The sequence below is a fragment of the Varroa jacobsoni genome, unplaced genomic scaffold, assembly GCF_002532875.2.
Source record: "Varroa jacobsoni isolate VJ856 unplaced genomic scaffold, vjacob_1.0 scaffold_1442, whole genome shotgun sequence".
Classification (NCBI taxonomy): Eukaryota; Metazoa; Arthropoda; class Arachnida; order Mesostigmata; family Varroidae; genus Varroa; species Varroa jacobsoni.
Window position 1 is genome coordinate 33,713 of NW_019214344.1, and position 25,734 is coordinate 59,446.

Consider the following 25,734-nt stretch of genomic DNA (forward strand, 5'->3'; position numbering starts at 1 on the left):
TGAAAAAGTTTGTCATGCTGCACTGGGATATTAAAGTGTAAATAGTTATTGTCAACTATGCATGTTCTCTCTGAATGGCCGATTCTAATTATGTTATTATAGTTTTTTTCGTGTATAAGTCAAGGTTCGTATTCTCCCAGGTTTGTGTTTGCTTTAGCTAGCCAATAGTTTCTTTCGGATTTCCTAATACGGTCAGGTAAGGGAGCCTTGTTTTCGCTGGCCTTGTCAACGACCACGCTCTCTGGCTACCACGATCGCGTTTGAATTATTATTTATCGCCCGAGGTTAAGTATTCGATCACTGCTAGGTTACGCGGTGTTGCGGCTACCGTATTTAGCTTCACAATAGATCCATTTGAAGGAGTTAGAAACAAGACCGACCCTGCCACCGCAAGTGCATAAGGTCATTGACGATAGGGACTATTGTAAACCGTTATGGCAGCTGAACTAAACGCGAAGACCATTGCCGACTGGCTCAAGGATCAGTCTCTACGAAAGATGAACAAATATAGCACAGTTTGAATGACTGATTGATTGTTAAATTCAGTTATCAAAGACCTGAATAAGATCTCTAAGTCTGCTTATGATATGGCTGTTTCGGACAGACCGCCTGTCCATACACAAACTATTCGTGATTTCGCAGTCAACTGACCCAGTCCGCATAGTTAACCCCCAGTCGCTTGTACCTAGTTCGACCATATTACAATCTGCATATTACTTATATATACACTTTTATATTTGTATAGTTTTTTTCCATTGGCGTCGTGCTGCGCGATCTTTCCGACTTAGCCAAACACGGCGTTGCTTTTCCCCTATCAGTATTTATTTTGCATCATATACAAGCTGCAGTACTCAGTGGCATCAAACAAAATACATTAAGTTAGCTGTACACGGTATAGTTTTCTATGCCAATGGTGTGTACCAGATAAGCAAGCTCGTCTAATTTTTCTACGTAAACGCCGCCACTGTCCCGGTCTGATCCTATTCAGCGTGTCAGTTCAGCGAACTCTCTCTAGATGAAACACCGTTGCAATGACAGCTATTTATTCCATGTTGTGACCATGGTCATTCCGTGGCCTCCGAAACATTCGATAGCCAAGGGAGTCAAACATGTCATTAGAAAAACCAGTATCGCGTTCGGACAAGATGTACATTCTACGTTCAGAGCGGTGAATAGATTTCGCTGGAGTCGTGCCGCCATTAAATGGTTAGACCCATAGCCGTTACAGCAGTTAGATTTCATATCTTCGGTGGGTAGTGATGAAACGCTTTGAACAGTAACCATGAATTTTACTTATTCTAAAATCTGATGAAGAGCAAGAGAGATTTTTTTTACAACTGTCAGGAAATATAGCATTTTTCATACATAAAAGAAGTATTCCAATCGTTCAAAGCAAATTTTTATTTTTTACTTACATTTTTTAAAAAGCTAATTTTCTGGTATTTTCATATATATATATATATATATATATATATATATGTGTATCTATATATACCATTGGTAGGCCGTGCGGAACATGACCTCAAAGCCACGGGTGCTGAGGTAAGAGCATAGTTACCGACATGGCGAGAAGTCCGGTAAAGACAGCCAATGGTCCGGCTAGGATTTGAAGAGTAACGTCAATTGCTGTCGGAAGCTCCATAGACAAACCAAATGCGTCTCTACTGCCGTGCTCTTTGGCATGATGCACGTGCTTTTCGCGAGCCAGACGTTCCGAACGCCAAACAACGTAAAGTAGTACGAAGAAAAGTAGAAACAGAGATAAAAATCTGAATTCCTGTTAATAAATAGGCAAGACAAAAAAAAGAGATATTAAAAATACTATTTCATTAAAGCTACTTGTCTGGATTTAGATAATTTTTTCACTCTAAGCGACCTTTCTAAGGCTACAGTCCGGAAATGTCTACACTAACGATCCTTAAAAAAACCCTAAGCAAAATCGGCGCTATCACTGGTGGTAACAACAGGTAGGAACGGCCACCAATAACTCCTACAATAATTAAAGTAACCTTTTGTATCGTTTACGTTCGCACAGAATAGAAAACGGCTTTGCTATAACCTGCATCCATCTAGAGATTGCTTCCGCCCGAACAAATGTAATGTCGGTTAGCTCAAAAAGCCCCTTCGGGCTGTTTACCTATTTCTAGGGCTGCACAACTTTTCTCCTGGAAGAATTTATTAAATAATGTGCCAAGCATTTCTCAGCTTGACTTTTGGCCAACGTTCGGGCAGTGCCAGCTCCGTAGAAGACGGCATGCATACTTTCGAGATATTTACCTATACACACTTTAATAGCATCCAATAGACCCAGCGTTTCCTTATTCGGCATATTTACAAACAATAAAATAGTCAGCAAAGTAACATTGGTAATATTCAATAATGTTATTAGACATGGCACAAGTTGTACTATGCCGATGGCAAGCCAAACTTCGGTGGCCAAACAATTTTGAATGACACTATCCTCAGTTAATCCAACTTCTCGCATGCCGTGAACTACTCCGCAACTACTACCGTTCCGTGAACGGGTACAGCCTTTGCAGGATCATTCTATTCTGACCTATCATCAGGCTCACAACATGAACTTTATGGGGAAGGGGCTCACATCGCGCAGCTGGGATTTTTTTGGCCACATTTTTTCTGGAACACCTCTCTTGCATATGTGGTCATCGGCGTGCGGGAAACAGACATTCTAATTTTCAAAAGTGTGAGTATTCAACTCTGATCGAGGTATCGAAAAGTTTTTTGGAATACAGATGGATTCCATCAATTTAATTAGCACACCTGCAGCCATCTATCTATAATGAAAGACTGAAGTTTCCATCCGTGAGCAAAATGATCACAGTCGTGACCCTGCGTGTCCCCCTGCGTGTTTGGTTGCTGATCTGGAAGTCTCATTTCCTGTGGTTAGTGAGCAATTTCTGCACTATACGTTTGCTAACTACCAGGAATTCGTGTACGCGAAATGTCTGGTTGCCAATCTGCGTCGCCTCCTTCGATCGTTTTGAAGTAATCAGACTACTTCCTTACTATTCAGAGAATGTCCACTGTTAAGTTAAACTAAAATAAATTCTAGATTTGTCAGCAGAGTTATCTGTAGAGGCTCATATTAGATGACTGTAAAAAACATGTATGTCTTAAATCAGTGAACTTCACGGAATGTGTTACCTCGTAGAGTCGATAGCCTATCAGGGTTAATATCATGGTTGAAAATATGATAAGCAATCGCAGCAAACAGCCCACGATCAATGATGACGAAAATACCGGCGCCATAAATGAAACACCAGAAAGTAAAATGCAGCAGAGGGATGCAAAGCGTACCGCTGGGATATCACTCAGTTTTGAACGCTCCAGGCCAAACCTTAGCACCTGGTTAGACAGATATAACAAAGCAAAGTGCATTTGTACATGGATTACTGACAATTCTCTGTTAACTAATTCTAATAAGATAGAAACTTGTCCGAAAAATCTATAAACTGCACATGAAGGCTAGCAGGAAAGATGCTCACTTCACGAGCGACACTTATGTGAAGTCTCTGAGAACAACCAGGATAGAGTTCCTACAATATTCTATCATACTTCGTCACCGTTTCTTTGCACCCTGGGTTTCTGTGATCATCAACTGATAAAAATTAACTATGCAAGAGTTATTAGAATAAGTTAGTGACTAAGTGAATATTGACAGTAGATAAGATATACATCTCGGATAGCTCATCGGACATCGTTTATAAGACAATAGAAAAACAAAAACTCGTTTTAGTTTTAGAATATTTGAAGTTGTTTAGACATACCTTACAGAAGTGCATCATCTAAAAGAATCAACACCCTTAAAGTGATCGATCAGTATTCTTTTCCTTACCTGGATCAAGAAAACGACGGCCAGGCCTGAGAGATTTACGGTCAGAATAACGACATTATAGGGGAAACGACTGTGGTATAGGCTGGTTGATACTGTGAATATTGAGGTGATTATAAAATACGTGACGGCCGACATACGATACTCGACGGCGGCCATGAATCGGTCTTCAGCGTTAGTACTACGTTCAATAATCCACAATGTACCTGGTAAATATATCGGACATGAACGTATATGTGAACTAGAAGTTAGAACGATGTTCGGAAAGTACATAATAATACTTCGTTTGTCTAAAACATATCAACTATTAGAGAAAACACTATGAAATGTCTGATACGTGTATATTTAAGTAGCTATGATAAATTAATAAAGTTCTAGTTGTCGATCAAAGGGCTCAATTGTTTTGTATAAGAAAAATTAATGGATTTTACCTGATAGTATGGAGAATCTATCCTATAGTGATAAATGTGCGTCTGAATAGCTCTCACAAATATAGTTGACTGATGGTCAACTGTATTTTCGAAAACTGCGTGAAGACCTCGATCATCGAGGTAATTGCTATTAAGAATCACGATCCTTTGCTGTTTATCGGACGGCTCATGGTTTTCTTAGCTTTAAAATGTTACTTTCTGATTTCCTCGTCTTCCAAGGACCGTTTTTCAGTCTGTGGATTTTTTTATTGATCTAAATATGTGGCATTTTGGCAAAGGCTGGCCGATGAACTACCTGAAGTTAAAGTTCTCAGCTTAGCTGGAAGATGCTTCCTCGTACGGCCAAAGTTATGTGTTCCGTTTAATCGTTTTGTATAAATCATTTCACAAGGTTATAGAAATTCAAATATAGGGCTCTTTCTATATCACAGGAAAAACGCGAAAGGTCTTATCTCTGTGACTATATCGTGTTGTATAAAATTTAGCTGATTGTTCCGGGCCAATTCATGATATTTTGCGCCTAGGCCTAGTAAAAACTCATCTTGCTTGGTGTCAGTAAACAATGCGATACAGAAAATAGTATTATCTTTCCTGTAGAGCTTCAACGATTTAAACTCGCTTCTAGAATCACTCCTATCTGATCAGCGAGTTCCTGCTAAATCTACACAAACTGTCCCTTCATCGACAGTGTCTGAAGCTATTCATCACGAAACCTTTGGAAATGTTTAGGCTGCCGGCCATCATCCAGCACGTCTTTTACTGAATTCTTTGCCTTTCTGGCAGCTGCAGCATATGCTCCAGAGCTACATTACTACGTTAGAACTCGGCTAGTAATCACTTGTACACATACGGCGAGCAGCGCTTCATGAAATCCTATCTCGACGTCTGCTTTGTTGTCGGTGACGAATCGCCTATGCGTACCGCGTCAAGCGGTACGAAGCCGCTCAGAATTCTGGAGAATCTTTGTCTCAACAGCCATAGATAGCGTTGAAATGATTTAGACTAAATAGTTATCTATGCAAAATATATCAAACACATAGATGTCGACACTGTGCAGTCAACTTACCGCAAATAGCGCCCATTTGAAACGTGAACATGAGAAACACGTATCCTATGATGTAGTTAATTTTTTCATACATTTCCGAATCCCGCACGACACCGCTACTCGTGTTCGCTCCATCAATGTCGGCTTCTTCGAGCTTTCTCAAGAGCTCGGAGCGTGTATCCATTTCGGGAACTTGCGTCTTAAAGTCCGAGTGTCTTCAAGTCACCGATATTTCAATCACATACATGACATAGAAGGATGGTAAGGAAACATAGGATATTCAGGCGTCCGGGCGCAGCTCGTATTCGAACTAGCTATATTCGCTAGTCCACTGACGCACGTTAGTCACCAAGGGCGTCAAACACCGTCGTCCCAATAAATGGCGATCGGACCCGAGAAGTTTGAGGCGGCAATCTTGGAGCCGATGATCAATAAGAAACAAGATTTCTTGCCCTCGGAGAGGGTCTCTTCGCCGCCATTAACGCTACCGCTACTCGTATAGTACGAGTATAGTTACGAACTTATTAGAAAATCAACGTCACACTTGGCTAGCATAGGAGACGATCCCGGACGAGCCCGCATGTTGGTGGTAGTCTTTTTTTTCCCGTGGACCGATTTACATACACCAGCGTTAATGAGTATACTTATTTAGGTTTTTTTGACTGGATAGTTAAGATGACTTCTTTGAGGTGAGGCGACTAAATTACTGTTGCTGTAAGTTATACATAATTGGATAACGATTAAAGTACAATGACTAGTTGAGCAATATATTGTCTAGCCAATGCCATTATACGTATGAGTCACTCATGGGTCACAGCATATGTTCCTTAGTAGACTACAGTAGGTTTAGGGTAGGGCAATAGTCGTCACAATTGGAAAATCGTCGAAACATCTTTTATCATCGCCAAGTAGCGGACCAGGCGATTTGCTGGCGAGAATTATCATGACATGATGTAATTCGGCGGATTAGTGAGATCGTTCTAATGCTCGAATTGAAAGCCGCTGTTGCGTAGGCAACTTATTATCGAGTGACATTTACGCCGCTCGAACTCTGTGCCTCGCCTCTATAATGCCGAGCTAGATAGATAATTTGTTCCGATATAGTGTCTCCTGCCATAGACTTAAGTAAGTAAACTATTTTATCACGCTGCGAGTCTTTTGCTGTTTGTGACACTCGTACCGATGTACAGATATCCGAGTGTTGACTTTTGACAAGACCGGCATTGAACAGCATCTGATCGTTTGCTGGACAAACGAGTTTGATACGCCACTGTTTGCCGCAATAGTTAACTAGCGGTGAAGTTGAGTTACTATTGTAGATAGATAAACAAAGTTTAACTTGAAACTTAGAACTTGAAACTTAACTTGAAACAAAATCGTTATAGTTACAATAGAAATCACTGAATACGTTTATAGCAGCGTCGGTACGCTACACAGCATCACAGCCAACTGAGTAATACGAGTTTAACAATGACTCTTATATGTAGTAAAATACGCCTCTGCTTGTAGCTTCGTACATATTAGCTCATTGGTAGCACAAGGTTTCTGTGCTGGTAACCTATCCAATTATATGGCCGAGAGACTCTTTTAGCTATTTGCGATATCTAACTCAATATTTTAGTATGCATATTATCCTCGAAATGAGGGATTTGGTAAAATTATTCTTGGCCTGTAAAGCTCTAACTGCAATAGTCGATATGCGGCCTCTGCCTTTAGCTTATTATTAGCCTAACAGCTGTTGTACATACCCTCAACGAAACTTCTCCCTTTCAGATGACAGTGACATTTTCCAACAATACCTACGAGTAGCAAAAGTTGAGGGGTTACTTTGACCACAAGGGGGCTCTAGAGATGCTCAGCTTTGCGTTGGATTCCTACGTCTCGTTAACGCACATCCTGGTAGCTGCCACTTGTTCCCTTCTATTTATATTGAAGAGACAGCTAACTGTCTTTGCGAAAGCCTAGCAAAATAGCATACAATATCTTCTACTGTCCGATCAATTTCAGCGTTTTTATTATTATTTCAGGATTAGCTTTATCGCAACAATGGTTACAATTAAAAATCATCTCTATAATTAGTTTCGAAAGAAACAATTTTCAAAGCCGTATGACATTTTCTGTTATTAATTGTGTCAAGGAGGTGTATTTAAGGTTTTTTCTATAGTATATTTTTGTTCTGAGTGTATCGTCTCAGTAACATGCTTCTATTCAGCGGGTGGTGCCAACGCAAAGCACATGTCAAAGGAATCCTAATAATATAAAGTCGACTATATGCGGCTTTTGAAGATCGCCAACCGCTAAGCTACGCTACGAACGTCTTAGATCAACCATCGCCCCAAGGGTTAACTACGGTGTACTTTTTTACTATAAGAGGTCTTTCTATGTTGGAATGTGCTCCCGTATAGTTTTATGCTACCGTCGGTCATAAGCATTACGTGCATCTACTTATCTGTCATAGGTTCCGTACCCATCTCACGGCCATTCTTCTCACTCGCGTAAAGTGAACCAGACACGAAACTCCTTACGTAACTGTGTCAGCAGCGATTCCCAGGGGTCGAAGCGAGCGAGCGAGGACAGCCAGCCTGTATGCAACGGAAGAGTACAGCAAGGTGATAAGCGCACGTTGGACATGGAAAGCGTAAGAAAGATGTTATGGCGTTGACATCGATATGTCCGTGCTTCTTTCTTGGACTCCTATCTCTTCTGATGTCTGTTTCTGACGATATTATAGGTGGGTGCTTACGTCAACTGTTTACCTGATGGCCGACTGTAGACTGAAAGGTTATTCAGGACGAGACCGGACGTCTCAGCTGTAGGAGCATTTGTTGGATGGATGACGTAATCGATGTTGCCGTTAGCTTGTCATGCTCTTTGGTACAGCTTATCCGGACTGATTGGTTACAGGAATGCAATGCTTGCAGCTTCTGCTGCTGTAACCGATGGTAGAACACCGAGTGAATCTTAACGGGCAGACAGGCGGGTAGCAGTTGGGCGGAAAAGGCTTAGTGGGTTAGTATGACCGTCCGGTAAAACGAACCGAACGAGAACGCTTTCTCTAGCTTTTTTTTTGTGTTTTGCAGGAGTCCTTGCGGCCAGACTTTGGATGGTGATGGAGATGGCTTGCCCCCTGATAGGACCGCTGCGTCGCTAAGCTAGTGGTATACAAGTTGCATCAAGCGCAGGCGAAGTGTTGTTTTGGTCGGTGTCCTCTGGTCGGTTGAGGTTCGACGTTACCCGTCTAGCGCTGGCTAGTTGCTCTCACTGGCGGCTCATTCCTCGTCTCTCGTTCATTCCGCGCACCCAGCGTTGCCCAGCCAGTAGCGCTGGGTGCTCTTTAGTGGCTCTTGGTTGTAGACAGCTTGCGCCCGCCGATGCTCTATGCCGAGCTGACCACATCTGGCCATGTTCTCAGTGGACCGACCGCCGTTCAGTTGGCGCTACCCGGCCCTTTGCCTCCCATCTATCTATCTCGCTGTCTCTCTCTCTCTTTCGTACTTTCGGTATCGCAGCTCGGTCTCACCCCATCCCCCATTTTCCTCAGTACACACACATCTGGCGGACGGACGGCTGGCTGACCCGAGCCGAGTCGATCCGATAGTCGGCATCACTACCACTGTTACCGTCCATGAGTCGACCCCGCCGCCGGCCAAAGTACCGTCTCAAATTTCACCTCCCACATTGGGGGTGCGCCAATCTGCGAGACGCACGCCATGATCACCCCCGGCATGTCCATCTATCGTGGGGCGCCTTCAAGTCTTTGACGGCCATAGTCCTCTTGCCATCAGTAGCTTCCCTGCCATTCACTGGCCACCGTGCGAAAGGCCTTCTTCTAGTCCTTCCTGCTTGAGGTTGGACAAGGCCCTCTGACGGTAGGATCGTCGAAAGAAACAGATCGAGGACATATGCATTTGTATCAGGTAGATGAAAGACGGATCATTATATACTTGGGTACGCGCTGACATGAATTCACTTTTTAGATGCTGTTAGTAGACAGCACGCCATTTTATACATGCACACAAATTAGCTGAGGAAAGAATTTCGTAGGGAAAAGAGACGCTTCGTGATGCGAGGAAGTGACAAAGAGTTATACCAAAAATAAGAATTAAGTACTTAGCCCTCTATCAATTTGAAATACATACAATCTACAAGTTTACTCACAATTATATTTTTATTTATTTTACTAAATGTCGTGCGAATTTGAAATGTTGTATGATTTCGTCGGACATAGGTTTGACGGCAGTGGAAAAACATTGCACCTATGGAGGAAACGTAAATTTTAGCCGCTAATAAATGAGCGAACGAGGATTGAATAACATCAGAAATGAATCCCGCAAAACTGTGAGCGCCCTTGCAGTTAATCTTCTGGTTATGAGGAAGATTCAAAAATATCGAAGACCTTTACGTGTCTCTAATCAAAGTTGATAGCAGGAAACAGCATCGTGGAGTACTAGAACAGTACGTTCTTCGCAGGTGATTCATGTCACGTGAAGAGCCTATGGTTGTGAAGAAAATTTTGGATAGCGATTTAGAAGACGGCAGTAAATGTTCCAGCCACTTTGGTAGCTCAAAGGGTGATAATCACAATAGCAAATCTGAAAATGTCACTGTCCTCTCCCGTTGAATGACACGAAACGATACTATGTACCAATGCATTCGTTTGAACAATGAACCTGATATAACTCGTTTACAATAAGGATCGGAGCATTTCTTCTGCAGAGATTTACAAGGCTAATAGCAAACGTTGCCCAATTTGTTCGAAAGCACTTGCGTAAAAATCAGATAACCACAGTGACGTTAACAGCCTGTAGCTCGATTTTTGTAAATTATGCATTGACGGGTATCTTATCGGAGGTGTAAGAGGAGACCTAGGATACCCCGTTTGTCCTCAACCGGGCCAATTGAGCCGAAGGGGTTTAGTGCGTATCGCACGAGCATAACTACCGAATTTTCCGGCCATGATATAGAGGAATGAACAGAATCGCTTGTGGATACTTCCCCATTTTCTCTGAGGCAATATCACACCCCGTAAAGAGTCAAACAAGGAAGCTAACAACGTGTCCTCATCAGTTCGGCCAGTATTGCATCATTAGGTATGTCCCAGGTCACGTAGAAGACGTGGCAAGCCCGGTTCATTGCAGAACGATTAGATATATTGCATCCTTACTGTGCGATTAAACCAGTTTAGAAGAGCAGGACGCGTATTGCAATGACAATGAAAACAAATATCTACATCAAAATTGTAACTTTTATCATGTAATAACTCTACTCTAGTTATATTACATTCTAATCGGTCGTTAAGAAGTGAGCGAAACTGTTTACCAACATATTTATCCCATACATATTAATCAAACGTATTCCATCGATGTACGGTTTTTGCATTCTATTCAGCATGTAGCAACGCGTTGTGCAATATAGACTTTTCTTTTACATGTTTTTTTTTATCTATTGAGATGAACATATAACAGAGGAAGTGTACGTCAACGTCATGCTACCTCTGAGTTTTTAAATATAAAAAAAATTAATTGTTATACATACATTAAAAAGTGAAATCTTTATTAACTTAGAACTTTAAAATGGGTCAACATTTTTTATGTGCACAGTACTAGATTTATAAGTAATAATAAGCGGGATAATAAATATCGTTCGCGTCCAGCAGATTGTTTCAAAAGGAAATTTCTGAAAATTTTTAAACGGTGATAAGTGTTGCTCACTGCCAGAGATGGATGGCATTTTAATCGAACCTGGTAGCCAAAACGCAAACAGCTATCTTCGAAAATTGCAGAATAATCTTACTTTTAACAGGCTAATTCATCCACGCATCTTATGGCAGTTGTTATGTGTAGCAAATGTTAGTAACGAGTGAAATACTGACAGTTGTGACATATCTGTCTAGTGAGAGAAAACGATCCATAGTGCCAGCAGTCCGTATCCCAATACCACCAATACACCCAAAATGAAACATGGACCCAAAAAACAGCCCCAAGTAATATTCGTTAGAATAACTACAGATAGCAAAAAAGACGCAGGCACATAGACGTGTGATTCATACAGGAAATGCACTCTTAGCTTCTGTAGTGGGAGACGTAAGTTCGAATCCGGGTAAAATCCGGGCGCGGTGGAAGCTATTTTGATGGAATGCCTAACGGCGATGTCGGGCGTAAAATTCGAAACAGAGAGGCGAACGTCCGTTGATCACGGGTACTTGCATCGAATAGGTTCCTTCCAAATAAAAAGTTGAAAAAGATACCTATAGCGACACATTTACTCGACACTCGGGGTCAACGAAATGACGCAACGTACAGATCGAACCCGTAACCCTGTTACGGTATCTTCCCCATGCGACGGCTACGATATATAGACGACGAATTTCTATATTGTCTTTTGTGTCAATGGCTTATTTCCGCCGAATTAAGCTTTCGGCTACCCGATCAAGTAGGGTGCTGATAGCTGTGTGTTACGAACGGTGCTGGAGTTCAATGCGATTTAATGGAAGCGCTGTTCCTCAACTTTTGCGAAACACCGAAGACCTATCTATTGGAGAAACATCGAAATCATTGGACAGTGTCTGCGATTTTCCAGATTCCATATTAGTAATGGCCGTCGTTTTTGCGACGTCGACACCGCCTAGACGATTTTTTTCTTCAATATTCCGTTTAAAATGGTAGGAAGTAGTGTTACATTTAGAAAACGACAAGCGTTTTGAATCGTATCTATCAATAGACGATTATATACAAAAATGTAGAAGTAATAACCGGGTATAGAGCAACCAAGGCCAGACAGGTGGGTCGTTTATTCAACCTGGTTATATGCATCCAAAGTAATATAAATTGCCTTTGAATGAGAGTTATTGTCTAAACAATATTGAGGGTGATTCGTGTATTCATTCATGAACTATCATAACTGGAATAACTATTGAGGATTAGATTCGTGCTGACTTTACGTAATCAAGTCTTGGTAGGTGAATCAGGCAATAAACAGTATCCGTTTAAACAAAATACCTGTTAGCAGAAGCAGGACCCTTCATTTGGACGAACCTTGTCTGATCAACGAGAGTGAAGTTCCATAGCAATAGAAATCGGCCTATCAACACTTCACAGATCAATGCAAAAATTCTGAACATTGTTTGTCGAAATTCTCTCCTACTTGCGCGTCGAAGCATTTACCGGGTGCGGTGTTAATTCGTATTGATAAATGCTACAAATCGTGCATTGACGGGCACATAAAAGAGCAGGCATACGGATTGCTATGCCCCTATTGTCGTAGGTTAGACCGATAAATTCGCATTATACGGTCAAGCAAGGAAATGACAGCTGGTGAGTTCAGCATCATCAGCTCATCGAGATAATGCTATTCCTGCACGAAGGCTTCAGTGAGCTCGCATTAGTGCTAATTTCAGTCGATCGTAGAACCACAATGACAGTTAAGTGCCGTTAATCATCATGGGCAAAACAATTTTGGAGAGGCGCGAAGGATAATTTGCGTTCACGGTTTTATATGCGATACGAAACAGCAGGCAGAGCTTGGCCTGTTACATGACGAGTTGCCAAGTGATGAATGGAACTACTGCAGTAGCCTGTTTTCGCTACAACGAACAAGGACACACAAAAAAAGCGAAGATTTCAAAGTCAAAACTGACGGCGCTACTAATTCGACTTTATGCTTGACGAAACCCCGCAACTAGGAACATAATTACGAAACATAATTCGTTTATATTCCACGTGTTGAGGAATAGCGTAACGCTAAACAGTGGATAGCCCTTAGTAAACCCGAACGACTTTCTATTAAACTCTCTGTTATCAGAAAGTAAACACTTCAGGCTCGGCAGACTGATAAAAAACCGGCTCCAGTTTCGACGATGCACGATGTCAAAGAGTGGGCTCGCTCAACACCAATAACGTCCTGGTTTCGCAGGTCGATTCAGCCACCTTCCTGAACTAAAGTCATTACCGGGGCCCGCCGCAGACTTAGCAGTTAGCGCGATGTAATTGACCCAGCGTAAATACGCAACTCACAGGTAAGTCGATTTCTAACCGCTGCAGGTTATCGACGTTAGGCTTCGTTTCGATGCCTGAGCATCAAAGTCGTATTGCACGAGGTCCATTGCCCAGTGAATCAACTCGGAAACAAGGAACATTGTAATTTTGCAGGTATTAGAGTGTACTACATTGGAAAGCTTGTCAACTGAAGAGCGCGTGTAAGCGTTTCAAGCAGTGCACTTCCCTCTTCTCTGCGTAGAGGTAGATGCCATGAGCAGAGACCCCTAGGGCGAAAACCTTCTTGGAAAGTGAACAAACTTTGGGAGGGGGACTGGCAGTACTAACGACAGAAACTATCTGCCGAAGGTCTTCCAGCGTCAATACTGCCAGTACTGTTTTCGATCCTATCAGGAAACACTATAAAATAACTCAAGTAATGCAAATTAGTCGCAGTGGCTGGTCGTGACGTTGTTTGACTCTCCAATTGGCAAGCAAGCAACCAAGCAGGGGAGAATGAGGGTATAGGAGAGAGTGGAACGCTTCGTTTTTATCTAAAAAAGGTAAGATTTTGATGATTTCTAAGACGCACGAGGGTCAGATATACTCTTTGTGTGGGGCTACTTTTTCGTGTACCTCATCGGCCTTTCGTTAAAAATGAACGAAGCAAAACTCAGTTTGGAAACATATGGGCAGTTGATGATCATTTTGTAAAGAACATATAGTAGCCACATAGCAAAATTGACGTTGGTATGTATTTACAAACAAAGAGTATAATTAACTTCGTAGAAAATTATATAACATATATTTTTCCAGCTATTGTAGCTCATGTCGTTTCTGTCAACGTATCGTACTTAGTAGTTATTGATAGGACGACTTCATTAGCATGATGTATCGTTTAAGTAACGCATTATTGTCGACCCACGGAAAAAGATCACGATCATAAATTAGAATTTACTATAATCTGTCAACTAAAATCTATGTCTAACTATACGGGTTCAGTGCGGTCAAATTAGCATCGAAGAAATTGTCCCATATCGAACCCAGTCCGTTTTGTCGACACACTGGTGCTTGTGCCATTCAGAATTTAACTTTATTCTGTGTAGCAAAACTTACAAGTGAAGACAAGTCATAATCTTAGCTTAATTTAATAGAAAATTATTAGAATTTTCTAGCCATAGTCACAGCAGTGTCTTTGAGACAAAAAAAAAAAAAGCATAAAAGGCCCATTGACTAATATACGAGTTTAGACTCATTCTCTCAACGATAACGGCAAGAAAATGTAGGCCCACTCTTTTTTCACATACCTTTTATAATTCTTTTCATTTAAACCTCACCCTTTAACTTTAAGACGTTTGTAGGCAATTACCTCTTAGGAATACTTTGGTCACTGATGCCCGCAGACCAAATGTTTTTCGTTTTTTGTTGATAGGCTTTATGGTAGAGCTGCAAAAACGAACGAACGGTACGCGTTTTACCCAAGCGATTGCCACTTTTCGAGAGAAAGGTCGACCAGCTAACTCAAAAGAGCTAGCTGGTCGACCTTTCTCCCAACTCACTCGACCCGCTTGGATAGAACGTATGTGTAATACAACCATGACGGCTACGTGAGAGTATGCACAGAATATTCGACCTTCTTTCTCCGTACAGCTTCGCCATACATGATCGCGCTAGTGAAGATAATTTAGAGTATAGCGACAATCACTCGTACTTGCATCCATAGAAGGCATTCTCAAATCGAGCGGATGGCCTTAGCATCTCGCTCTCGTCAAAGCCAGGTTCTTGCTTCCGACGCCTGGGAACTTTTCACAGGCGCGCTCAACCTTGACGGGAAGCATCTTCAGCGAGGAATCCCGGCAGCATTACTGTTCGATTCTTGCCTTGATAACTCCCCCTTACAATAACAGCACCCTCTATCCAACGCCCTCATTCTGTCTGTTGTTGGGAGGCTGATGTTACCAAAATCTTCGAGTTATAATCGCGTCGGCAGCAACAAAAAGAACAGTTGGGGGTGGGAGATTCAGCGAGAGGTGTATTAAGAAATATGCCATTTATATTCAAAGTGAATGGAAGCTAAGTTGATAGGCGAAATCGTTACATCAATGGCTCATGAATAAGTCTAGGGGGTTGCCACAACTATTTTCTACTGGACAGACGGTCCGTCGTTGCAGCGAATTGAACAGTGACGTCAATATCGTTGATACGGTCCCATCATAGTAAAGCAGGGGGTGATCGTGTACTTATCTGTAAACGACATTCAAGAGTAAGAAACTGAAGCAATCGGCTTTTGGTGTGATCGGGCCCGTAAAGATCAGCCATGCGCATCGAACCAAGCTTGTACCTTCCCAGCTTGAGCTCAAATTGGTAATCTAAATAGAGTCAAATGGCACTAATACCACATATGTGCAACGTATCTGTGTCCCACGTGTAATGGGTCTGGTTTGAACAAACTTTCTATTCCCAATAAACGCCTAAGCAAGCTGAATAAAAAATTTGCTTAATTCAAAACTGGTTTGGGGGCTACTATATGCAACCCGTAATTGTTACGTCGGTTTTTAATACATTTTAGAAGTTCGGGCTGTAGCCTAGCTGAGTTTATTGTGGCCATATTCTAGGGATGGAGATTGTATTAGAGAGTGCAATAGTTCGTGGAAATCAATGAGAAGCTATGGATTAGAAAGGTCGTTAGTAGAAATTTCGGAAAAGTTGGCGTGGACCAATACGACAGGTAGGCGTGTATATTCATACTGCGACGTCAAGAAGGCACGCTTCCTCAGGCGTCTAAGCGTGCAAGTCATCAATCATTGCTATGCCAGTGACAAAACTTCATAGCTGTCATCTTAAAGGTTTGGGTATGCTTACTAATTAGGATTGAGCCGATGAGTTTCATAGAAAAGTTGATAGCTTATGAAAACTTGCAAAAAGGCCAGAAAGGAAACCGCAGACGTCTATAATATACTTAAACTAGATACATTTGGTGTTGTTTAAGTCAGTTTCTATTTTTCCCTACACTATAAAGAGCACTCGACATTAGCCTTCAACAGATGTTAGCTCTTATTCCTGTTATACGGCCTTTGTGTATTTAGGACCCTTGTCGTGCTATGCCTTGCCTGAACTGAAATTTCGACTTGAATTGTAAAATACACAGCTCAAAGTATATGATTTAATTGAGGTAATCATTCAGCGAAACACGAAATCGATAGCCCGTTACCTTACGATGGATGGCTCGTCTAGCTTTACCATGGATCTCATTTGAAGTCAGGCGAAGTAACCCTTGGATGTCAGTGCAATCTTTGCTTCGACCGGTTATTCCTCTTTAGTTTACTTACCGCTAGTGATACCTCCAGCTAAAATGCGAATGCGCTTTTCTAAGCCTGACAAGATCATTCGCTGTTTAGTATGGCTTGTTTGTGCTATTGGCTTCCTTTATCAAGGTGGTGAAATGGTGAGCATAAATGTATAACTGCGACTATTTTTCCTATCAAATACGCGTTTTATTCATTGTAGAACAAGCATTGTAGTTATATGTAGTGCATGACCGTATCGGGCTAGGGGCCCCATTTTGGGTAAATGAATCCATCTTACGGCCCCAGCGATAGTAACGGCGCGGTGCTAATTTAGGTTATAATGTAAATTGATTTTCTTTTTGCTTCCAAATCATTAAAATTTATAGATAAAGATAATTTCGTCGATTTTCTTGTTCTATGACCTTTCCTTTCATTTTTTTGCTAATTATTTTCATTAAAGCGTAATGAAAATGAATTTTCTCAACAGGTGGCTATATACTTTGAGTATCCCTTTACGGTGACGATGATTGAAGAAGTTCGCAAGAATATCCTATTTCCAGCTGTAACAATTTGCCTAAGCCATTGGTACGTTCATTTGAGAGATACGTTTCTCATGGGTGTAGCCATTCCGCCATAGTGAAAAATTAGAAAACCCAGCAAGGACAGACGTCAGACCAGTCAACGTATTTACCAACCAAACGGTGTTCCCAGCGGGTACACATTTTCTCCATACCATACAAATCTATGATATATTACGCTTACGTTAGTCCGTCCGAATGGCACGTAGCATGTATCAATATGAATGATCTAAGAAGTCATTCCTAGCGTAAAATAAAAGCATATTGGTGCTATGGACAAAAATATAACTCGTTTTATCACTACACGACTCTGAAGGAAGTTCAAAACCTTTTTTTTTTTGTTCAAAACATAGCTTAAATAAGAGAGGTACGTAAAAATAGCTAGAATGAATAAGTCTAGCTGGCTTCAGACTGCCTTCGGTAGGGTTTGATAGCCAATTGTTGTCTTCTAATTGGGTCGGAGTAATAACGCACCGTTCAAGATATTACGTCCCAGGACGACTAGATTCTAACAAAGTAACATCCTAATAACTGGTTCGATTAAACTAACGGAGAAAATCGTGAAAAACAGAAATTGTATTAAAGCGCATGTCATTGTACAATGTAAAATATGTCCCGTAGGATAGATACGGTCCGTCTTTGTAGGGCTCGACGTGAGAGCTGTCATGACGTGAACGAGCTACTCCTACCAAGTGGGCATAACAAATTTGAGTGGGACGTTAAATCTCGCCTGTCTAGCGCACACTCACCCTCCGAGCTGCTCAACTGTTTTATGAGGTGGGTAAAAAATAAAAGAACCTATTGAATTTGAGTTTTTACCTACTAACAAATATATACTTGTACATATATATATAAACAAACATTGTATCATGTCATAGTAATAGGAATGCCACAGTAAGCACTACTTTAGAAGCAATAGCGATGACAGCGTTCCGATCCTCAATGCATTCTCTCTCTTCCTCCCTGTGTCTTTCTACTTCTTAATTCTTTATTGAACACATTAATTATATTATTGGAAACGATCTTGAGTGTCCTCGATAGCGAGCGGTCCGTTCTTCTTCTTCTTCCCCTCACTCATGTTTCCTTCTCGTCAGAGGCGGACACCGCGTGCGGTCTCCTTGGCCGGCTAGGTAGATCCTGCGGTCGATGACTGAGGATGATTCTGAGCGACGGAGCGCACGAGAATCTGTGCTAACTTGAATCGTTTCATCGTTGTTTCTTATTCGCTGAGCCTCAATGCGGTCCTCCTTTCATTTCGCTCACATTATCCGTCTCATTGTGTACGGTGCTATGCGTCGTCCTGCGATGATTCCTGATCGCCACCGTTGGTCGTGATTTGTTTCATGATCACTTTTTCAGGCCGAAGCGCTTTCGCGAGAGTAGGTGCCATTCGCTCAACCAGTTGTTGGACTGCTGAACAGATAAGGCAACCAAAACCGCGTCTTCGGCAATACAGCCTATTTGGCCTGAGTCAGCTGGCACGCGGGCCTAGCATACTGTTGATCTGGAGGCTAGGGCGCCAGACAAGCTTACTGCCGATAGCTAGGAACGCAACAGCGGAAAACCTGCGTACATACGCTGTGGACGAATGAAAGCTTTGAACGAAATGTCTCGCCTGCTCGTCGAGGCCAGTAAAGCCGTTGTAACTATCAAATTCGGCCGATGTAAATGGGATTGTTTTTTTCTTTGCTATTACTGTTATTAGCTGCAAAAAAGAAATAGACGGCTCACATATGGACCTATGAAACGCTTATGGTCGTGCTGGAATGAGTGGCGCTTTCGCGAGTTACGTATGGCAGTTGATTAGACTATGGTAGGCGCTAGAAGCAATGCGTGTGGGTACCAAGATGATCCTTTGACTCGTTTAATCCGACGTTGTAAAGTTAAGGGCATTGACTTGCACTGCGAGAATCAAACAACACAAGCGTATCATAAGGTTTATACGGTGATGAACTGAACGTTCTAGTCTTCTTCAAAGATACCACAACAATGACGGATAAAAATGAAGAATAATTGCTTTGCTATCGAGGTACTGCTTTTCCAAATAGGATGCGTCTAGAACCTGGTCCGGAGCAAATAATCGTCCGATCGATCAAAAATGCAGGTGAACGTTCAGCTGACTTCATTGTATCATTTGTCATGAGTTTATAAGTACATAGACACGCATCGATGGCAAGTGTTGGCACACGGCGTGTACACCCTGCAACACCACACGAGCCGTATACGTATGTGAGCCGTATTGCGTCATAATAAAGGACGTCTCAGTATTTATATGTGTTGACATTTAATTAGGTAGAGTAATTTCGTTCGTGTGTATCTTCGGCCAGGTCGTCGGTGTCCTCGTGTGATTCTTTCGAATGTCAGGCGAACATAGAGATGACCTACTTCCGATTACCGTCTCAGATGTGCTACACGATCGATATGTACCGGAAACTAAATAACAATGTTAACCATCCAATGAGCTCGTGTCAGACACCTTGGAATTACGGTGAGCTAACAAACACCGAACTAGACAGTATACATATGAGCTACCTGACATTATGTTCAATTGGGTATTCTCATTATCCCTAAAAATTATATTTATACTAAATCTACTATTTTCTTTCCTATGAGCATGCTACAAATAACATATGACAAAATCAGATGTTACATTCGGTCTGCACCGAATAAACGAACGAACTATTACCGATTAGCAGTTCGTTATACGAGTGATACGGAGGTCTTTTTATTTAATGTTTACTCCAGCATGTCTCAATAACTACCAGGAAATAATCCACTTCGCAGATTTAACTGTCTCTGGTCAGTGGAACCCGAACACGACATGGAGTCTACGCCAGGGAGACACGCTGCCATTAATTATCCATGAACCACTAATGGTGCCCCCGGAGAGGCTTTCGTCAATCATGATTGAACCTGGTAAGCGGCACCTCTATCCGTACTATTTGACAAAACTTGTCTTCCTCTAGATATACATCGTATATGATTAATTAGCACATGACCTTTATGCAGCTTGAACTATTATAAACAGTTGACAATATATACAAAGACTGTATTTCGCCATTTGAATCTTTCAAGATACATCAGGACACATAAGTTCTAAGCTCACGTTATATTCTATAGTAGCGCTTGTATCGGTGGTTGCTTTCGGGGATTTTCAGGTATGGATTACACGATCAGCGTGACACAAAACAAAATTCGTCGCTTACCAAAGCCGTATTCTTCCAAGTGCGTCGATTACCAGAAAATAGGCTTTAAAGACACCTTCTATGGATTTCTCAACCTGGATGTGAGTTTGCTACAACACATTAATCACGTAATGTCATTACGAAAGGAACTAATGTTTGATTATTATGGCATACGCCTTTTCTAATTATTATCACGATAGGTTCCTCTGCAAAGGTCGCTATTTTTTGGTTTAACATTATGAAATAAGATTTGATCACTAGGGGGGACTCGATTTATCTCTGCCAGTTTTTCGAATCGCTCTTTGGCTGATGTGTCAGAATAAAAAGGGTCCAAAAGGCCATATGTAAGAATAATACCTAATCACGTGTCGGAGAATCGTGGCCGTACATAGGCCGATTACCGTTTAGGCAAATCTGAGCGAAATGTCTTCGTCCATTAATGCTTTATTACTTCTACCGAATAAGCCCATAAACGTAGATTCACTTTCTTCTTCCACGTCTAGCCCAACGTTAGGGCAGGTGTGCATCGCTTGTTAGGGGCAGTAATGTATCTCTTACTTACTCTCGATCCACTTCAGCTGTGAGATCCATTAGATATATTTACATATTTTAGGAGTAGAATCTTTAGATTTGCAAAATCTTCATTTATGATGACTGTCCGTTCAGTGATTGTTAATTATCCACGTAAACCAGCAGTAACAGCTACTCAAACATCTGTATTAGTTTTAACAAGGCCCAATGGATCTTGTCTAGTCCGCCATCTCCCCTTTTCTACTTCAACGGGTACCGCCTTTGACTGACATCCCGTTGTTTTTAGGCTAAGCACTAAGGCTGCAAGCAAGTTGGCATCATACCCTTTACGCGTGGCGGGCATTTCCGTCCGCGCTACGATTGCTGTACACAGACATGCTGTTTCCGCTGTTCGGTTGCAAAGAGGGTATAAGAGCGTTATCAGGAGAGGCAGAATATGAGAAATTCAATGAGAGTGATAATCATATTTTTTCCCATCCAACGGCAATAAACATCACAACATCGTGAAGAGCTGCAACAAATAGCGAGCACACAATCAAACCACAATACGACCGACTACGGCTGAAGCGAGTGTATGGCTCCGAATGTCGATCCCCCTCCCCCTGTTACCCCAACACCGACAACTATTCTGTTACCCCTGACAGCAATGGGTGCTACAGTCCATAGGTAGTCGCCTAAGATGACGATGATGGTGTCTACTTCGAGTCGAAGTGTATGTGTGAACGTATGTATGTACACAGGTACTGGGACGTATGAATTTGCTGTGCTGCACAAAACGTTAGTCCGGGATGGGCCAACCGGGGCAGAATAGGGGATGTTGCCTGCCTCGTTGCTGCGTGCTCTATGTCTAACCGACCCATTCTCGGTATGGGGTGACGTGGGTCGCCATTGCCGTTTGCTTTATTGTTATTAGCATAGTGCAGATAGATGTGCGGTCGGCGCTAGTCGCGCATCGAGCAGCAGAAACGGCTATAGCGAGCGCATTACAAGTGAGTAAAACAGGCAGGAGAGCGTGAGAGCACAACGGCAGAGGTCGACCTAGGAAAAAAAAACAAGGAAAAGGTGAGGAACAAGGAACAGAGCCCTTCTAACTGAGTCTAGGCCTGTGACGGTCTGTCCGTTTATTTGTATACGAGACCGTGTGGGCTTGCACGATGCTGGCCTTCTTTGTGCCTGCTTAACACGTACCCATACGACGAGAGCGGGGTTGGTTCATCGAAACGGCGAGAGAAAAGGAAACTGTATGGAATACCAGGAGACGATAGTAATGATGAGAGACGGGATACGACGACGACGACAATGCCAGGCCCTATTCACTCTGTACTACCGCTGCCACTGTTGCCGAAGACATCAACGTACAGGGGCATCCATGGCCAGCCAGTCGTGCCTAGTACGTAGTATACGGGGAGCGAGCGCAGGTGCAAACTCGAGAGTGCAGGGGTTCCAACGCACTTTTTTGTGTTCATGTTTGTCTGCGTGTGGCCGGGTGACGGGGTTACCTGCAGGTGGCGACTAGCAGATAACAGCCAACATAAAACATTCCCCGACGTCACAGCCACAATCAGCTGCACGGGAATAAGTGCTGTAGACTGAGAAGAAAGGCAGAAACGATGTAGATAAACAATGGGCAACGAACGTATTCAACAGCCTCTCGTTTGCTCTTTATGAGCTGTGGTCCTACTCCCGGCTGAATCGCCCGTTCGCTGCTGACCCTCCGCCGCGTCCCCACATACCTGTCGGCATAAACCATCTTGCTCTATTACAGTAAATCTATAGAACGTATACTTCTACAAATAGACTTGCCTGTAGTGCAGCATAAAATCCTTAATTAGTTAGTCACGCTTAGCTAATTTATAAAGGCAACAGGTTATGTTCGACGTCATACACGGTGCTATAATTTTAGCTTTACTTTGACAAAGAGCACATTGTGAGCGCCAACTATCCTGAGTATTGACGTAGTATTTACTAAGAGGTAGGCCTAGTAACTCACTGCGAAACGATCCCTTGCGGACGTAGCAAACTCAAGTCGGCAACGGCGACTTCAATGACGTTTATACTGTTTCAGCTCTGTATCCAAGAGTGTCGCATGGAAATCGAATTGAGGCTATGCGGGTGCGTTCGAACCGTCAATGAATTCGCGCATCGTTTTCAGGGAGGAGTGCATTTTTGCGACATGGCTCGAGACGGTAATTAGCCGGTGATGCTCTGACTTCAAACTTCAAAGTAGACATAAACTCGTTTCATATTAGTGCCAGATGTGGCAACGCAACTTATTTTTATGTGTTCCCATTTGACGGCCGGTCTATTGGCCGTCCGATATATCAAAATAGCTTTTACATAATAGAATTATTCCTTTCTACTTTCTATATATAACTATACTTTCTAGTACTTGAGACTGGAAAAGCACAGACTTAAGCTCTGCATTGGTATCTTTTACTTAAAGAGATGTGTTCGCGGACAACTGCAAGTGTTCCGGGAGTCTATGCCAAATGTGACAAAAAATGCGAGGCGCCGTGCGAGTAAGTATTTCACAAATGTGTCGATGGGCGAGATCTACGCTCGAAGCATGTTTTTCCATATATTTTTCGAAGCAGTCTATTTCTGCCTATGGGCACCATACGATCAGGCCATTTCAACTAGCTACTTTGCTTATTTGACTTATTCGACGCCTTTCAGGGAGATCATCTACGACGTACGTTTAACATCGTTTGCAGAAGACAAGTCCGAAAATAGCCGTAAATCCTTCCGTTACACCGTGAAATTCGCTTCATATTCACAAAAGGTATTTAGCAAATTGAGGTATAGATGTCTCTTTTAGTCTGTTCTATAGGCACAACAACCGTTAGATAGGGCGCATGTCGTTAAATTGTCCAACGCTATTTAGCGCACTGGAACATTTGAGTAACTTTTAAGTTATATAACCTGTACCAATGATCCCTTGGTGTATATTGGATACTTTTTTTTATCGTTTATGCATTAGAGTAAACGCAACATCTGCTTGTAATTCGCATTGCCATACCTAATCCCGTTATCGATTGCTCAGAGCGTCACGGCACCTACTCTCTCCTTTAGAATGGAAAAGATGGAAGCAGACCTAAATCAAGAAAATATGGGGCCTGCAGTAGTCGCTCGATTGTGTTTTCTTTAACTCGGACCGTGACTAAGGCGCGGAGCTGACGTTGTCTAGTGTTGCCTTCGAATAGCCGCACTTTGCCATGCGACCGTTGTATTAACGGACACTTAACATGGACGTTATGAATATCAGCATCAGCTTACGCCCGAATCTACTCTGCACTGCCACCGCCATCCTCTTACTTGATCTCTGTTTGACTGGGGGGTCAGATTCACTCATGCTTCATCCACGACGGGCGGTGTGCCCCAAACGGGCTTTCTGCTGGTAATAATTACCCAAGTTATTTTTAAAGTAAGGTAAACACGGGTTTATACCTTGGGCTCTTGGGCTCAGTTTGTGAACAATCTACTTTTCTGTTTCCAACGTTTTCATTACAATTTGGTAATACGTGCTTTGAGGGATCCTCATTGGGCCGACAGGAATCGCATTGTCCGTGCTCGGTTTCAATTAAAAAGTTTTGCGATAACAGCAGCTTTGAAACTTAAAAGGTGTACTCGTTTTCTTTGCAATCTAAGACCTTCGAACTTCAATTCCTACGTGATAGCACCAATAGCCAACGTTTGGTTTGCTGAAGGCCTTTTTACTTAATGCTTTAATCAATGTTCGATGCGTCACTTTTAACAACTGAGCGTTGATTTTCGGTATTAAATGATATCTTTGCCTCCGAACTCATTATTCTCTAATGACAATCAACCAGCTCATAGTTATAGATACCCGCAGACATAACGTAGATGTTCGTCTTCTAGCAGTGGGGATTTAAAAACGATCTTATTTCTTTTTCTTAACCCCCTCAAGCGCTGGACGAGTTGGTAAATTACCAGCGAGTATCCTGATATACAATAGTTTTGGTAATAGATAGTTCATATTCTAGATACATGTAACAGTATTTCTCCGTCTGTTTGTGCTCAATCAGAAAGGGACGCCGGTGAAAGCTTGAAGAAATATTCTATTTTTTTTTTTGCCTGTTCTTTCGATTCGCTTGCATCACCGTGTGTCACTGTGTGCTATCTAATGTAAAGTGATTCATAGGAGCATTTCATCAAAGTACAATAGTACTTCGTTTCATTTCTTGTACTTCCGTCCGGTACGTTTCCTTATCAGATACTTGAGTACCAACCGACCTTGTCAATCGTCGAGATGTTCGGGTGCATGGGCGGGTACATCGGAATATGGCTTGGATTCTCCCTGCTTTCAGTGCTTCTTGGACTAAATGAGCTTCTATGGAAGTTGCACAAACAACGGCACCTTACGACGAAAATGTATGTGTCTAGCTGTGTCAAACCGGAAATACTCGACATAATCTACAGTATTATGTAGCAGAGAACGCACATAGTAAAAAATAACTCCATTTATAGTTGTTAGGTTCTATCAGTAAGAGCATTTTCGATTACCGATTCGCCTGAAAACGCCTTCCCATGCTAGACATTGTTGCGAACTTTTCAGTGTCCAACTTACATCGGCAATAGCAACAGTTGCGTCTACAACAGAAACAGAAGATCGGAAGACCACTTCGCGGCCTGCCATAGATAAACAAACACAACACGTCAAGCTTTTTCAGCTGAAGAGCGCAAGTGGCCCCCAGCTCGTTTATCGCTGAAAAACATTTTAAAAAAATGAAGCAATTTATTCAGTAGAGTGTAAAATGTGTAGTCTAGGCGAAAAAAAAACCAGCGTAAATCAATGTACTGATAGAGTGAGGCATTGTTCAGATCTGTAAG

At 42.2% G+C, this 25,734-nt stretch overlaps 2 protein-coding genes across 4 annotated transcripts; one reads left to right on the forward strand and one right to left on the reverse strand.

Annotated features, from left to right (window-relative positions):
- Nucleotides 1-1,383: 1,383 nt before the first annotated feature.
- Nucleotides 1,384-6,193, reverse strand: LOC111270068 (uncharacterized). Of its 3 annotated transcripts, none has more exons than XM_022850072.2 (4): nucleotides 5,351-6,193; nucleotides 3,857-4,059; nucleotides 3,319-3,366; nucleotides 1,384-1,777 (listed from the first exon to the last, which is right to left on the reverse strand). In XM_022850072.2, the coding sequence occupies exons 1-4, from the start codon at nucleotides 5,511-5,513 to the stop codon at nucleotides 1,523-1,525; spliced, it is 669 nt and encodes a 222-aa protein (XP_022705807.1). In that variant the 5' UTR covers nucleotides 5,514-6,193; the 3' UTR covers nucleotides 1,384-1,522. The 3 variants fall into 3 exon arrangements, with proteins under 3 accessions (XP_022705807.1, XP_022705805.1, XP_022705808.1); XM_022850070.2 differs by having other exon boundaries at nucleotides 3,166-3,366; nucleotides 5,351-6,189; XM_022850073.2 differs by lacking the exon at nucleotides 3,319-3,366.
- A 13,350-nt stretch (nucleotides 6,194-19,543) lies between these two features.
- On the forward strand, nucleotides 19,544-25,734 carry LOC111270067 (epithelial sodium channel subunit beta). The gene is made up of 8 exons (XM_022850069.2): nucleotides 19,544-19,655; nucleotides 19,913-20,083; nucleotides 20,326-20,453; nucleotides 22,949-23,069; nucleotides 23,327-23,402; nucleotides 23,560-23,665; nucleotides 25,118-25,275; nucleotides 25,460-25,734. The coding sequence occupies exons 1-8, from the start codon at nucleotides 19,544-19,546 to the stop codon at nucleotides 25,611-25,613; spliced, it is 1,026 nt and encodes a 341-aa protein (XP_022705804.1). The 3' UTR covers nucleotides 25,614-25,734.

What these genes read in the sequence shown, in the direction of transcription:
- LOC111270068 (XM_022850070.2), bottom strand. Translation starts at nt 5,513, where the DNA reads ATGGATACACGCTCCGAGCTCTTGAGAAAGCTCGAAGAAGCCGACATT. An exon ending in CCGTCGTTTTCTTGATCCAG is followed by an intron (nt 3,367 to 3,856) that starts GTAAGGAAAAGA and finishes CTGTCTAACCAG; the next exon opens with GTGCTAAGGTTTGGCCTGGA. An exon ending in TAGGCTATCGACTCTACGAG is followed by an intron (nt 1,778 to 3,165) that starts GTAACACATTCC and finishes ATTTATTAACAG; the next exon opens with GAATTCAGATTTTTATCTCT.
- LOC111270067 (XM_022850069.2), top strand. Translation starts at nt 19,544, where the DNA reads ATGACCTACTTCCGATTACCGTCTCAGATGTGCTACACGATCGATATG. An exon ending in TTGCGACATGGCTCGAGACG is followed by an intron (nt 23,070 to 23,326) that starts GTAATTAGCCGG and finishes TTTTACTTAAAG; the next exon opens with AGATGTGTTCGCGGACAACT. An exon ending in TCGCTTCATATTCACAAAAG is followed by an intron (nt 23,666 to 25,117) that starts GTATTTAGCAAA and finishes TTTCCTTATCAG; the next exon opens with ATACTTGAGTACCAACCGAC.